Here is a 16,756-nt window from a genome sequence, read left to right on the forward strand (position 1 = left end):
CTAAAACCCGTACCACTCAATCTTCAGATATAATCACCCCTTACATTCACGTCAGTGTTTGCAGCCCAAATACAATTCCAATGTGGAGCAGTCAGCTTTCATTACTTCAGGGATATGGGAACTAACAAGGGTGCAAGTCACAGATAAACATCCAGATAAGAGCATCTTCTGCCGGCTTTCAAAGTAGAATGAACGGCAGTTCTGAAGAATGTTTCGAGACTTGGCTGGTTCCACGCTCGCTGAGAAAGTCCAATCCACAGAATCATTACAGCACAGAAAGTGTATCTGCCCATTGTATCTGCACCAGCTCTCTGAATTAGTAATTCCCCCGTCTTCTCCCCGTAACCCTGCACATTCTTCCTTTTCAGATAACAATCTAATTCCTCTGTCTCAAGTACAAATGTTTGGCAGTGGAGAACTGGAGGGTCGCTATATAAAAAAACACGTACTGGTGAAGCATTCGTGCATTCGTCAGGACAGCTACGCAGGATCCCAGCAAACACCACTTCCCTTCAGCTGTTTGCAACAAGTAGCGTAATGACCGTACTCAACCAGCCCACACTTGCAAAGCTCGGAACATAGCGTCCAACGTTAGATGGGAATTTGCAAAATTACACCAACAACCAATTCAAGATCACTTGGGCTCATAACGTGGCTCAGTTATGCTTGCTAGAAGTGGTGTATATTCAAATGCAGGGCCCCTCCTTTGCAAATAGAAGGAGTAGGTTAATTGCCTTTTTTAATTAAACAAAAGCATTGGGTGAAGGGGGGAATGGTCCCTGGTTGTGTCTCCATGGCAATGCCTCAACCAGAATTCACTTGCCTACCAATCAGACTCTCATGAAGTATAAATTGTTGCTCTCTTTGAAATTTGGTATTCTTCTGTGTACCCTGGTGAGTGCTTCATTATGTCTCTTAATAAAAAGGTGGTAAAATGAAGAGTAGGGCATTTGTGAATGGAGGAATGGGGCGAGGTATTAATTATTGCATCTAAAAATTTCTCCAAAGGGAGGTTAACTGGACTGGCCTATAGTTGCAGGGCTTTGCACCTTAAATGGAACAAGGATGTCAAATTTGCAGTCTTGCAGTGCTCAAGCACCACCTCAGAGTTGGTCAGTGCCTCTGCAATTTCCACACTCACTTCCCTCAATATTCTTGAATGCATCTCATCCAGTCCTAATACCTCAGGGTAGAATGGTAGCATTGTGGTTAGCACAATTGCTTCACAGCTCCAGGGTCCCAGGTTCGATTCCGGGCTTTCATCTCTGCCAGTGCGGAGTCTGCGCGTTCTCCCCGTGTGTCTGCGTGGGTTTCCTCCGGGTGCTCTGGTTTCCTCCCACAGTCCAAAGATGTGCAGGTTAGGTGGATTGGTCACGCTAAATTAGTGTCCAAAATTGCCCTTCGAGTTGGGTGGGGTTACTGGGTTATGGGGAAAGAGCCGGTGCAGACTCGATGGGCTGAATGGTCTCCTTCTGCACTGTAAAGTCTATGATTCTCATCAATTATGAATCCTTCTAGTGCATTAATTATCTCCTCTTTCAGTGTGGCCTGCGTAGATCTTCCTTGGTAAAGGGAGGTGCAAAATATTCATTTAATACCTTAGCTAATCCCTCAGCCCATGCACATATCCCCTTTTTGGTCCCTACTCATTATTTTCCACACTTTTACTGTTTATCTCTCTATAGAAGACTTTGGGATTCCCCGCTATGTTAGCTGTCAGTCTCTTTTCATACTCTCTGCTTCTCCGGCTCACTTTGTAATATCACCAGTCAGCCAGTTAGAGGACGTTGGAACGAGCGCCGCTGGAAGGGCATTTCATTTAAATCTTTTAAAATGAAAAGGATTTCCCCAGTGCATCAAACTTCATCGTACCTTGCTTTCAAGTGCATTCAATTTCCAGAGTGCTGCGCCACATTAAGATAGTTGCTGATGGTGCAATCACAATGCCAAATTCAATCTAACTGTTAATCTCCTGCTGTCAACTGGGAAGACATCAGGAACGGTTGTGCGTGCGGACGTGGGCCACAACGCAGTTGCCAGTGCAGACGCAGCATGCAAGGCAGTGGGAGCTGCTGTTGAAGGAAAGCCAGGCATTACTGCCGCTTTCCTCAAAATAATGGGAGAATTTTGACCCTTCTTGGATCTCAGGCCTCAATGTCCTCACAAATAAACAGCCTATTTGGTGAACAAATTGCACAGGTTCAGGGGGTTTCTACACAGGCAAGGAGGCTCAGTTGCTGGATAATGGGGCCTGCAATTACAGGACTGCTTCAAGCCACACATGGGGTGACATTCCCAAGTGTCTTGTATTCACTGCAGGAATAACTGTTTGAAAAAAATGTATTGCTTTATTTAATCATTTGCAAACCTTTACCTCCGATTTTTTTTTTTCAAATCCCCATCATAAAAAAAAACTTTAAAAATGATTCTCGTAAAGGAGACATGCCGACTTGCAAAAGAAAAATGTATCATTCAGCGACGCATTGAAATGCACCTCACTTTAAACCTTAAAGAAGTTGAGGTGACACCTCACCTGTGTTTGTGCGGCAAGTGCTCCCCCTAGTGTTCCAGCAGAAATAAACACAAGCTTTGTTAAAAGATGCAGAAAACAAACTGAACCAATTTGCATCTGAAGTCGTACAGTTCCCTTCAGTTGAGCCACAGACCCAAAGGATAACGTTGAGCAGAGTTAAGGAACTTCAGTCGGGTTGGCAATGCAAGGGAAAATAGAATCATCGAATCTTTCAGGGCAGCAGGGAGCCATCGATCCCACTTGTGTCTGTGCTGGATCTTTGGCAGAGCTATTCAATTAGTCCCATTGCCCTGCACTTTTTACCCTGCAACTATATCCCCTTTCAATATTAATCCAATTTCCTTTTGAAAGTCGGAATTGAATCTGCTTCCACCCACCTTTCAAGCAATGTAATCCAGATCATCATAACTCTCTGAATAGAAACTATTTTTCCTGTCCCCCCCAGGTTCCCACACCGGATTCCGCACCACCACTAATGCTCTCCATAGTCGCCCAGCCTGTGATACCCACCGTGAAGGTTGATTTCTGACCAGCGCCCGAGCAAGGAGGCAGCGTGTTGGGTAGGAACCAGCAGAAAGGGGCTGGTTTAGCGCAGGGCTAAATCGCTGGCTTTGAAAGCAGACCAAGGCAGGCCAGCAGCAGCACGGTTCGATTCCCGTACCAGTCTCCCCGAACCAGTCTCCCCAAACAGGCGCCGGATTGTGGCGACTAGCGGCTTTCCACAGTAACTTCATTTGAAGTGGCAGCACGGTAGCATAGTGGTTAGCATCAATGCTTCACAGCTCCAGGGTCCCAGGTTCGATTCCCGGCTGGGTCACTGTCTGTGCGGAGTCTGCACGTCCTCCCCGTGTGCGCGTGGGTTTCCTCCGGGTGCTCCGGTTTCATCCCACAGTCCAAAGATGTGCGGGTTAGGTGGATTGGCCATGCTAAATTGCCCGTAGTGTCCTAAAAGGTAAGGTTAAGGGGGAGTTGTTGGGTTACGGGTATAGGGTGGATACGTGAGTTTGAGTAGGGTGATCATTGCTCGGCACAACATCGAGGGCCGAAGGGCCTGTTCTGTGCTGTACTGTTCTAAATTCTAACGCCTACTTGTGACAATAAGCGATTTTCATTTCAGAAAGATGGCAAGAGCGATTTAGAACGGGACAAAAACAGCACAATAAATTGAACGGATCACACAGCTTGAACCGAAAGACGTGCTCGCAATTTATGACTTTCAAATTTGTTGTAATAGCATCAGGCTAGAGGCATCGGTAAATAAGACAAAATAAAAGACTGGGACAATTTCATCTCAAACTTATTCTGCCTCATGATGCTCAAAGTGCGGTAAAGACTGTATCAATGTATGCTGGTCGTATCACGATTGTCAGAAGACGTAAAAAGGTGCATAAAGTCATAATTTATATACTAGATTTTACAGTTAACAGAAGGTTCAGATTAGATTCAATGATGGTTTTCTAGAAGCAGCTACCATAAATTTCAAAACATGTACAGCAAAATAATGTATTAACTTTTGAAAGGGAAAAATAAACAAAGAAATGATTGAGAAAAATCTAATGAGTGATAACTGCAAGTCCATTATTCAGGGGAGTTAGTGGCGTTGTGGTAATATCGCTGGACTAGTAACCCAGGGACCCAGAGTCATGCTCTGTGGATCTGGGTTCAAATCCCACCATGACAGATGGTGAAATTTGAATTCAATAAAAATAATCTGGAATTAAAAGTCTAAAAGTTGAGCACGAAACTATTGTCGATTGTGGTTAAAAAATATATATATATATATCTGGTTCACTAATGTCCTTTAGGAAAGGAAATAGTTATCTGGTCTGACCAACATGTGACTCCAGATCCACAGCAATGTGGTTCACTCTTAAACGCCCTCAGAGATGGGCAATAAATGTCAACCCAGCCAGCGACCCCCAGGTCCCATGGACGAATTTTTTAAAAATTCCAAGGGCAGCACGGTGGCACAGTGGGTTAGCCCTGCTGCCTCACAACACCGAGGTCCCAGGTTCGGTCCCGGCTCTGGGTCACTGTCCGTGTGGAGTTTGCACATTCTCCCCGTGTTTGCGTGGGTTTCGCCCCCACAACCCAAAGATGTGCAGCGTAGGTGGATTGAACACGCTAAATTGCCCCTTAATTGGAATAAAATTAATTGGGTACACTAAATTTTAAAAAATTAAAAATATAGGCCATCTGGCCCCCCCGAGCCTGCTGCGCCATTCAATGAGATCATGGCTGATCTTTTGTGGACTCAGCTCCACTTTCCGGCCCGAACACCATAACCCTTAATCCAGGGCCCTGGATCGAACCTGGGACCTTGGCGCCGTGAGGCAGCTGTGCTATCCACTGCACCACCGTGCTGTCCGAGAGTTGTACATCTAAGTTTGCAGATGACACCCGTGAGGAGCAACTAGCAGCAAGTTAGAAAGTCATAGAATCGTAGAATTTAAAGTGCAGAAGGAGGCCACTCGGCCCATCGAGTCTGCACCGGCCCTTGGAAAGAGCACCCTCCCAAAGCCCTCATCTCCACCCTATCCCCTTAACCCCACCCAATCTTTTTTGGACACTAAGGTAATTCAGCATTGCCAATCCGCCTAACCTGCACATCTTTGGACTGTGGGAAGAAACCGGAGCATCCGGAGGAAACCCACGCAGACACGGGGAGAACGTGCAGACTCCACAGGCATTGATCCAAGCCGGGAAACGAACCTGGGACCCTAGATCGGTGAAGCAACTGTGCTAACCACTGTGCTACCGTGCCGTCCTGTGATATGGATAGAATAATTGAGTTTTCAAAACTCTGGCAGATGAAGTTGAGGGTGACATAATTGAAGCGCCTAAAATGGTCATGTATAGAGGCCAATTAAAAAAAGCTATTTCCTTTGGTGGAGGAATCCAGAAAAAGAGGGAATCAATTTTAAAATTAGAGTTTAATCATTCGGGAGGAAGTGCTGTAGGAATCTGGGACTCTCGCCTCAGAAAAGGTTGTGAATGCTGAGACAATTGAAAGTTTCAAGACCGATATTGAAAGATTGTTGTTAAGTCAGGAAACTAAGCGATATGCAGGAAGGTATGTTAGTGCGTTGAGGGACATATGAACCATTGACCAGGCTGGGGGAAAGGGTTGAATGTACTTCTGCTGTATTTCATAAAACTGACTGAAATACTACAGTGAAGTCAAGCCATGGATCATTGCCATCTACCCAGCCAGGGAAATGTTCAACACTGGTAAGGCCACAAAGTAGAAGGGGCAGAGTTTCACCATCATTGCTCAGACATAAAAACGTTTGTTGCCTTCAGCACTCACCTTTACCAGATCCATTGGTGTTTTAACTTCTTCCGCTGGTTGCTGGCTCTCTGACGCAAGCAACGGTTCTTGCTTGTTCCGGCCTTTCCGCTTGGACTTCTTGAGCTGGTCACCAGCTTTCGATGAATCTGGGACCTCTACAGAAAGAGAGAGATTTACATTTTTCTTTCCAATTAAAGGGCAATTTAGCGTGGCCAATCGACCTACCTTCACATCTTTGGGTAGTGGGGGTGAGACCCACGCAGACACGGGGAGAACGTGCGAACACCACACTGACAGTGACCCGGGGCCGGGATTCGAACCCAGGTCCTCAGCAGCAGCGCAGTGGTTAGCACTATCATGCAGCCCGAGATTTACATTTATACAGCACTTCTCGCAACCTCAGGACTTCCCAGAGTGCTTGCCAGGCAATAAAATACATTTCAAAGTTTAGTCACTGCTACAATGTAGGAAATGTGGCAGCCAATTTGTGCACAGCAAGCCCCCCCCCCCCCCCCACACACAACCAATAATGCCATATTGGCAAAATAACTTGAAATGAAATGAAATGAAAATGGCTTGTCATGACTAGGCTCCAATGAAGTTACTGTGAAAAGCACCTAGTCGCCACATTCCGGCGCCTGTCTGGGGAGGCTGGTACAGGAATCGAGCCGTGCTGCTGGCCTGCTTGGTCTGCTTTAAAAGCCAGCGATTTAGCCAAGTGAGCTAAACCAGCCCCTTATGTCAGTAATGGGGTAAATACTGTCCAGGATACAGGGGAGAACTGCTCTGGTTTTTCTTCTAATAGTGCCACGGGTTCTTTTACATAATCCAAGCGGGAAGACGACACTTTGGTTTAACATCCCATCTGAAAGACAGCACCTTCAACAAGGCAGCACTCTCTTGCATGTGGAACGGCACTCACTGCTTTTCTTTTAACTCCACCCTAAAAATCGAACTCATTGGACCAGCAGTCAGGAACCAGCTTATAGCTTTTAAAAGAAAAGCAAAATACTGCAGATGCTGGAAATCTGAAATAAAGGCAGAAAATGGTGGAAAAACTCAGCAGGTCAGGCAGCATCCGTGAAGAGAGAAACAGAGTTAACGTTTCGAGTCCAATACGATTTTTCTTTACTAATTGGAAGAAGACCCTTCACAGATGCTGCCTGACCTGCTGAGTTTTTCCCGCGTTTTCTGTCTAGTTTTTAAACTCTTGACTTCCTAAAATTAGGCAATTTAAGAGCTATGAATTTAACTGCGTTTAAATTGGACGCACCATCTTTTTTTCTGTAGGACTGTACTTGTCCGGGAGTAAGTGACTCTTGCGATCTCTTCCACCTTTTCAGAAGCTCGTCAATGAAAGTCCGTTTCTTTCCGTCGGTTCCTTGAATCAAGTCAGCGACATACTCTTCAATTTCCTCTGCGCTCTCAATTGATAGGATATACCTGGGTGAATAAAACAAATGTTTTGTGTGGTAGAGGAATGGCGGGAGAAGAAGTTGAAAGTTTATGATCAGCATATCAGGGAATTACATTCATTCACTTTCCTAATCTCCAGCAACTCCGTGACTCAAACATTGCCAGTTTGTAATTACATTGATCCTCAATCTCACACAAAGGTCGTTGAAAACATGTTATAAGAATTAGAGGATGGGCAGCAAGGTGGCGCAGTGGTTAGCACTGCAGTCTCACGGCGCCGAGGTCCCAGGTTCGGTCCCGGCTCTGGGTCACTGTCTGTGTAGAGTTTGCACATTCTCCCCGTGTTTGCGTGGGTTTCGCCCGCCACAACCCAAAGATGTGCAAGGTAGATGGATTGAACATGCTAAATTGCCCCTTAATTGGAAAAAATAAATTGGATACTCTAAATTTATTTTTTAAAAAGAATTAGAGGATGGTTACAATGTAAAATTCTCTTTCATAAGCCATTCTTGAAGCAGAGACCAATTATTTTCTCAGGAAAATGGATATTTATCCACTACTATGGATACTGACAACCTGAGTCATCATCTCCAATTCGATTTTCACAAGAATCTTTGCCCATACACAGGACGTCAGAACCATATTGACCGGAGGATTGATCTGTCCTCACTTGTCTTTAGCTAACTTAGAACAAAAGAACATACAACATACAGTGCAGAAGGAGGCCATTCGGCTCGAGTCTGCACCGACCCACTTAAGCCCTCATTTCCACCCTATCCCCATAACACAATAACCCCTCCCAATCTTTTGGACACTAAGGGCAATTTAGCTTGGCCAATCCACCTAACCTGCACGTCTTTGGACTGTGGGAGGAAACCGGAGCACCCGGAGGAAACCCACTCAGACACGGGGAGAACGTGCAGACTCCGCACAGACCCAGCGGGGAATCGAACCTGGGACCCTGGCGCTGTGAAGCCACAGTGCTAGCCACTTGTGCTACCGTGCTGCCCTTGTTCCAACTCACTTCAAACTTTGTCGTGCCATTGTGAATCATTTCTTTGCCATTTTTCTCCCCATCACAAACATCACTGCCTTTAGTAAAGTGAAATGTCAATTGTTTCAAAGATCAGCTCTTAGAGAACTCGATATTGTTTGTGCAGACCAATAGATTTAGTACTTGCCACATGTACCGAGGCACAGTGAAAAGTATCGTTCTGCGTACAGATCAGGCAGATCTTTCCATACATGAAAAATATAGGACATACGATAAAGACACAATGTAAATACATAGACATAGGGTGAAGCATACGGAGTGTAGTGCAACTTAGGAGAGAATATGTGCAAAGAGATCAGTTCAGTCCATAAGGAGGTCATTCAGGAGTCTGGTAACAGCGGGGAAGACATTGTTTTTTGAACCTTTTAGTTTGTGTTCTCAGACTTTGATATCTCCTGCCGGGTAGAAGAAGTTGGAATAGAGTATAACCAGGGAAGGAGGGGTCTTTGATTATGCTGCCCGCTTTCCCAAAGCAACGGGAGGTGTAGACATAGTCAATGGATACGTGGCGGGTTTGAGTGATGGACTGGACTGTGTTCACAACTCTCTGTAGTGTCTTGCGGTCCTGGGCCGAGCAGTTGCCATATCAGGCTGTGATCAGGCAGCACGATGGGTTAGCACTGCTGCCTCACGGCTGAGGTCCCAGGTTCGATCTGGGCTCTGGGTCACTGTCCGTGTGCAGTTTGCACATTCTCCCCATGTTTGCGTGGGTTTCGCCCCCACAACCCAAAGATGTGCAGGCCAGGTGGATTGGCCACACTAAATTGCTCCATAATTGGAAAAAATTAATTGGGTATCCTAAATTTCTTTTTTAAAAGAATTAGAGGATGGTTACAATTTAAAATTATCTTCCATAAGCCATTCTTGAAGCAGAGGTAGAGGGGCAGGAAGGGGGGGGGGTGCAGGTAGAGGGGCAGGAGGGGAATGGGGGGGGGGGGGCAGGAGGGGAATGGGATGGGAGGTAGAGGGGCAGGAGCTGCAGGACGGGAACGGGGGGGGGGGGGGGGGGGGGGGGGGAGTCGAGGGGCAGGAGCTACAGGAGGGAGGGGCTCGGTCAAGGGAAGGAGTTCCGCCCCAGGCCCCTGAAGCGTTGCTTATCCCGCCGGGCGGCTGTCACTTACTGAATCAGCTCCTCATTCACTTCCAGACTAAATTTCCGGACCAACTCCTCCTGGCACCAGCGCAGAAGAGTCTCCATTTCACCGCTCACCTCCCCGGCTCAAATCCACCCGGAAACATTCCCCCGGCGCACCCGACACACGCAAACGGTCCATCCGCCGGATATCTCCCCGCGGCACCGCCCGCGCCGCATTATCGTTCCGGCCTGCAAGAAAATCAAATCCCTTCCTTCACTCAATCCAAAACTGCCTTCTCGACAGAGAAAGCCTGGTTAATAAAAGATACAGGAACAAAATAAATTGCATTAAATAAATTATAGTGACAAGATCACAAACGAACTGGAAAGGAAAGCTGAGAGGGGGAGACAAAAGGTTTGCAAATAGATATTGACAGGTTAAGTCAGTGGGCAAAAAGTTGGAAAATGGAGTAAAACGTGGGGAAATGTGAAGTTGTTCATTTTGGAAGGGAGAACAAAAGAACAGAGTATTATTTAAATGGAGAAAAACTGCAGAAAGCCGCGTCACAAGGGGGTACCTGTGCTCGAAACACATAAAGCTCTGAGGTTATCGGGAAGGCCGATGAACTTTTGGCCCTTATTTCAAGTCGGCTGGAGTACAAAAATCCTGAAGTCTTGCTGCAACTGTACAAGGTACTGGTGAGACCACTTCTGGAGCACTGTGAGCCGTTTTGCCCCCTTATTTAAGGAAATATATTATTTCATTAGAGGCAGTTCAGAGAAGGTTCACTAAGATGATTCTCTGTATGGGGACTCTGCTCATTGGAATTTAGAAGAATGAGAGGTGATCTCATTGAAACATAAAAGATTCTTAAAAGGGGCTTTGAGGTTCAATGCTGAGAGGATGTTTCCCCTCATGGGAGAGTCTAGGACCAGAGGACATAGTCTCAGAATAAAGGGGGTGCCAATTTATGACTGAGATGAGGAATTTCTTCTCTCCTGGGGCTGTGAGTCTTTGGAACTCCTTGCCACAGAGAGCTGTATGGGCAGAGTGTATATTTAAGACTAAGATAAATAGATTCTTGATCACTAAGGGAATCAAGGGTTGCGGGGAAAGGGCAGAAAAGTGGATCTGAGGAATGTCGGACGAGCCATGATCCGATTGAACGTCAGAGCAAGGTTGAGGGGCCAGACAGCCTACTCCTGTTCCTCTTTCTTTTGGTCTGAACGATGTGTTACGACAACTCGAAAATGTCACAGTCCTTATCATCTGCTGCCTCAGGACTTGATTTATGTCAGTGGCCTATGTTTCTCAAACTGGGAGTTCCAGACCACATAGAGCAGCATGAAGATGACCAGGCAGACAGCAGCTGGCGGTAGGCATCAGGTGGGTTCAGCCTTGTTCAAGAGTTGACTGAAAAAAATCAATTATGCTGCTTAGACTCAAATAAACGATGCCCAAAAACTGGTTACGCTAAATAGAGAGCTGGATATCTGGTGTCATTAAAGTAGGTGGCAAAGTCTAAACAGCATAGCTAGGAGAAGCAAATTGCAAGGAATACTGATAGGTTAAGTGAGTGGGAAAAATTGTTCAGTGGGGAAAATCATCCACTTTGACGGGACAAAGATCGATCAGCACCTTCATGGGGAAAAGCCACTGTCTCAGACTCTCATGCCATAGTGCGCCGACAGGCTGTACACACCACAGAATGTTTGTCTGATATGAAGTGTAAACATACATTGTGAATATATCCTGTGGAGCAAGGCATCTCATGTACTGTTTTAAAATAAATTGATCTGCTTGACACTTTACGTAATGGCAAATGTGATTTATTATGTAATATACTTCTACAAGTTTTATGAGTCAAGTATAGTTTTGGAAAACAAAGTTCTTTGAGAATAGACGATTAAGGGATGATCTTAATCGAGGTTTTTATTTATTTATATTATAAATTTAGAGTACCCAATTCATTTTGGGTTAAGAGGCAATTTAGCGTGGCTGCACATCTTTGGGTTGTGGGGTGAAACCCACGCAAACACGGGGAGAATGTGCAAACTCCACACGGAACGTGACCCAGAGCCGGGATAGAACCTGGGACCTTGGCGCCGTGAGACAGCAGTGCTAACCACTGCGCCACCGCGCTGCCCCTAATTGAGGTTTTTATGATAATTAAGGGATTTGATGAGGTAGTTAGATAGGGATGTACCATCTCCTCTGGTGGAAGAAGACAGAATAAAGGCACAGAACCTTATAATTAGAGCTCAGCTGTTCAGGAATGTTTTAGGGAAGCCACCTTCTTCATACAAAAGGTACTGGAAACATGGAACTTTCTCCCAAAAACCTGGGGGACTATCTGATCAATTGCAAATTTCAAAACTGACGTTGATAGATTTTTATTGGGCAAGGGCACAAAATACATGGAACCAAGGTGAGCAAATGGAGCTATGATCAGCCAATACGTACATCAGAATAGGACTCGGGGGCTGACAGTCTCCTCCTGATCCAATGCTCCCTATGACGAGAATTACATGAAGAGGGGTGCATCATGAACACCAGCATTGACTAATTGGGTCATTTTGTGGAGTGAATTTGATGTAATTGTGTTCAAGGTCGACTCTTGGGTGCAGTTCTGTCCATTAAAATCGTCGACAAGCCACCAACGTGACACTGGTTCAGCCACTTGTACTCATTTTAGCAGAAAATGCTTTTACAGGTCAATGGTCTTCACGTATATGTTTATTTCACCATCTTCTACTATTAAGTGTTGAGGAATTTATTGGACACAGCATTTCCTCTGCAGCTTCCAGGGTTTTGTCCAGCAGTTACAAAACGTCACTTAACCTCTTCAGACTGGTTGCCAAGGCTGTTCGCTGATCTGCTCTCCGTCCAGTACATGGCTGGATGTTGTTTGCCCTTTGCCTCGACACAGTTAAGAACATAAGAACATAAATACTAGGAGCAGGAGTAGGCCATCTGGCCCCTCGAGCCTGCTCCGCCACTCAATGGGATCATAAGAACATGAAATGAAAAATGAAATGAAAATCGCTTATTGTCACGAGTAGGCTTCAGTGAAGTTACTGTGAAAAGCCCCTAGTTGCCACATTCCGGCGCCTGTCCGGGGAAGCTGGTACAGGAATCGAACTGTGCTGCTGGCCTGCTTGGTCTGCTTTAAAAGCCAGCGATTTAGCACAGTGAGCTAAACCAGCCCGTAACATAAGAACTAGGAGCAGGAGTAGGCCATCTGGCCCCTCGAGCCTGCTCCACCATTCAATGATATCATGGCTGATCTATTGTGGATTCAGCTCCACTTTCCGGCCCGAACACCATATCCCTTAATCCCTTTATTCTTCTAAAAACTATCTATCGTTATCTTTTTTTTTATAAATTTAGATTACCCAATTATTTTTTCCAATTAAGGGGTAATTTAGTGTGGCCAATCCACCTACTCTGCACATTTTTGGGTTGTGGGGGCGAAACCCACGCAAACACGGGGAGAATGTGCAAACTCCACACAGACAGTGACCCAGGGCCGGGATTCGAACCTGGGACCTCAGCGCCGTGAGGCGGTTGTGCTAACCACTAGGCCACCGTGCTGCCCCTATCTATCGTTATCTTAAAAACATTTAATGAAGGAGCCTCAACTGCTTCACTGGGCAAGGAATTCCATAGATTCACAACCCTTTGGGTGAAAAAGTTCCTCCTCAACTCAGTCCTAAATCTACTTCCCCTTATTCTGAGGCTATGGCCCCTAGTTCTGTTTTCACCTGCCAGTGGAAACAACCTGCCCGCATCTATCCTATCTATTCCCTTCATATGGAATTTTGTCCTTCATTGCTAGAGGGATGGAGTTTAAGACTAGGGAGGTTATGCTGCAATTGACAGTGGAGTATTGTGTTCAGTTTTGGTCTCCTTACCTGAGAAAGGATGTACTGGTGCTGGAGGGTGTGCAGAGGAGATTCACTATATGTTTCTATAAGATCCCCCCCCCCCGCATCCTTCTAAATTCCAACGAGTACAATCCCAGTCTACTCAACCTCTCCTCGTAATCCAACCCCCTCAACTCTGGGATTAACCTAGTGAATCTCCCTACAGTGCAGAAGGAGGCCACTCGGCCCATCAGGTCTGCACCGACCCTCTGAAAGAGCATTCCATCTAGGCCATTGTTACTCACCTCTTTGGCAAATAGTGAATTGGCACTAACCAAGGAAGTAAAGTGCCCACAACCATCAAACTTCCTTACTCTGTTTGCCATCTTACCAACAATACACATAATAATCGTTTATTGTCACAAGTTGGCTTCAATGAAGTTACTGTGAAAAGCCCCTAACCGCCACATAACGGCGCCTGTTCGGGGAGGCCGGTACGGGAATTGAACCTGCTGGCCTTATTCTGCATTACAAGCCAGCTGTTTAGCCCACTGTACTAAACCAACCCCTGATAAAGGTCAAAGTGCAAATACATACAGTGCAAATATGAACATTGTTGTTTCCAAGATGGCGCTGGAGTCTGATAACTCTCTGCAAACTCCCCCCAACAAATGTCTTCCTACATCTTTTATAACCGTTCTAACCTTTTAAACCTTAATTCTAACATTTAAAAAAATAAATTTAGAGTACCCAATTATTTTTTTCCAATTAAGGGGCAATTTAGCGTGGCCAATCCACCTACCCTGCACATCTTTGGGTTGTGGGGGTGAAACCCACGCAGACACGGGGAGAATGTGCAAACTCCACATGGACAGTGACCTGGGGCTGGGATTCGAACCCAGGTCCTGAAAACTGTAGGCAGCAGTGCTATCCACTGCACCACCGTGCCACCCATAATTCTAACATTAATATAATCACTAACCATGTTCTTTTACGTTTCACTGTATTATGTTTATGTATTTACATAGCGCATTTATTGTATAATCTATGATTTCATGTATGGAACAATCTGTCTGGACTGCACTCAGAACAATACTGTTCACTTTACCTCGGTACACGTGACAATAAATCTAAATCTAAATTGAGATCACATGGCCAACCATGGCATTTAGAACTCAGTTGTTATTTATCAATCAAAAATGCATTTGTTCACATCTGGATTCCCAGTTAGGCTACATGCAGGTCATGCATTGGATAACCCTGCTCCAATGTACTACGGAGGGAGTGCTGGTTTGCAACGGCACCACCCTTCACAAGTCACAAATTCAGGGTCATTGTTAATGCCGGTTCTGATTGGCGTTAACAAATTCATGGAGGGCAGCATGGTGACACAGTGGTTAGCATTGCTGCCTGGGGCGCTGAGGACCCGGGTTCGAATCCCGGCCCTGGGTAACTGTCTGTGTGGAGTTTGCACATTCTCCCCGTGTCTGCGTGGTTTCGCCCCCACAACCCAAAAGATGTGCAGGATAGGTGGATTGGCCACGCTAAATTGCCCCTTAATTGGAAAAGGTAATTGGGTACTCTAAATTTATAAAGATAAAAAAACAAATTCATGGAACCATTCCAAAAGGCAAAACATGTTCTCCCAGTGCTTCAGCTGATATTTCACCTTCACCCTTACCACCTGTTTAATTGGTTTGCCATCTTTCTTTTTCATCCTATTGTTATTCAGCAATTTTATTAAATGGCTAATGTCTCAACCATTGAGAGGGAGGAACTCAGGAAAATGACAGTCACCAGAGAAGTGGCAGTGAGTAAATTGTTGGAGGTGTGGGCTGACAAGAGCCTGGGTCCTGGAGGACCTCATCCGAGGGGCTTAAAAGAAATGGTTAATGAGATAGTTAATGCACTGATTTTAATTTTCTCAAACTCCCTGGGTCCGGGGAAAGTCCCAATGGAAGGTAACAAATGTAACTCCATTCTTCAAAAAGGGAGGGAGACAGAAAGGAAACTTCTGTCGTAGGGAAAATGTTCAACGCTGTTATTCAAGACGTTATAGCAGGGCACTTGGATAAGCTCACAGTGATAAGGCCGGGTCAATATGATTTTGTGAATAGGAAATCATGTTTAGCCAACTTTTTGGAGTTTATTGATGAAGTAATATATGCTGTGGATCAAGTAACATGTGCTTTGGATGTACTGCACTGTAGTTAGATTTCCAGAAGGCATTTGACAAAGTGCCACAGCAAAGGTTATTGTGAAAAGCTCATGTTATTGGGGCAACATATTGGCATTGAAAGATTGGCTGGCTGGCAAGAAGCAGAGTCTAGGCATAAATGGGTCATTTTCAGGTTGGCAAGATGCAACTAGTGGTGTGCCACAGGGGTCAGTGTTGGGACCTCAACTGTTTACAATCAGTATAAATGACTTGGATGAAGGGATGGTTGCCAAATTTGCTGATGACACAATGCTAGGTAGGAAATCAAGTTATGAAGAGGAGGTTACAAAAATATAAGGTAAGTGAGTGGGCAACATTGTGACAAATCATAGAATTTACAGTGCAGAAGGAGGCCGTTTGGCCCATCGAGTCTGCACGGACCCACTGAAAGAGCACTCTACCTAAGCCCACGCCTCTACCCTATCCCCGTAATCCAGTAACCACACCTAACTTTGGACGCTATGGGGCAATTTAGCATGGCCAATCCATCTAACCTGCACATCTTTGGACTGTGGGAGGAAATTGGAGCACCCGGAGGAAACCCACACAGACACGGGGAGAAAGTGCAAACTCCACACAGTCACCCGAGGCTGGAATTCAACCCGTGTCCCTGGAGCTGTGAGGCAGCAGTTTTGTGCCACTGTGCCGTCCTACGGAATATAATGTGGGAAAATGTGAAGTTGTCCATTTTGGCGAGAAGAATAAAAAAAGACTTATTATGTAAATGGTGAGTGATTGCAGAGCTCTGACATGAAGCGGAAGCTGAGTGTCCTAGGGCATGAATCACAAAAGGCTCGTATGCAGGTACAGTGATTAATTAGGAAAGCTAATAGAATGTTGGTGAAGTGGCAGATAATGTTGAGGATTGTCAGAGGATACAGCAGGACATAGATAGGTTGGAGACTTGGGCAGAGAAATGGCAAATGGAGTTTAATCCAGACAAATGTGAGGTAATGCATTTTGATAGGTCAAACATGGAGGGAAAATATACCGTAAATGGCAAACCTCTTAGGAATATAGAAAGTCAGAGAGTTCTGGACGTGCAGGTCCACAGATCTTTGAAAGTGGCAACACAAGTGGACAAGGTAGTCAAAAAAACATACGGAATGCCTGCCTTCATTGGACGGGGCATCGAGTATAAAAACTGGCAAGTCATGCTACAGTTGTACAGAACCGTGGTAAGGCCACACTTGGAATATTGCGCACAATTCTGGTCACCACACTACCAGAAGGATGTGGAGGCTTTCGAGAGGGTGCAGAGGAAGTTGACCAGGATGTTGGCTGATCTGGAGGGTGTTAGC

At 45.5% G+C, this 16,756-nt stretch overlaps 1 protein-coding gene across 1 annotated transcript in view; it reads right to left on the bottom strand.

Annotated features, from left to right (window-relative positions):
* trip4 (thyroid hormone receptor interactor 4) overlaps positions 1 to 9,597 on the bottom strand; it is a 114,258-nt gene extending 104,661 nt beyond the window's left edge. The window contains 3 exon segments of the mRNA XM_038784240.1: positions 5,844 to 5,980; positions 7,099 to 7,268; positions 9,417 to 9,597. Of these exon segments, the coding sequence (XP_038640168.1) occupies positions 5,844 to 5,980; positions 7,099 to 7,268; positions 9,417 to 9,493 (384 nt within the window). The 5' untranslated portion in view covers positions 9,494 to 9,597.
* Positions 9,598 to 16,756: the final 7,159 nt, after the last annotated feature.

Source organism: Scyliorhinus canicula, chromosome 24 (genome assembly GCF_902713615.1).
Source record: "Scyliorhinus canicula chromosome 24, sScyCan1.1, whole genome shotgun sequence".
Classification (NCBI taxonomy): Eukaryota; Metazoa; Chordata; class Chondrichthyes; order Carcharhiniformes; family Scyliorhinidae; genus Scyliorhinus; species Scyliorhinus canicula.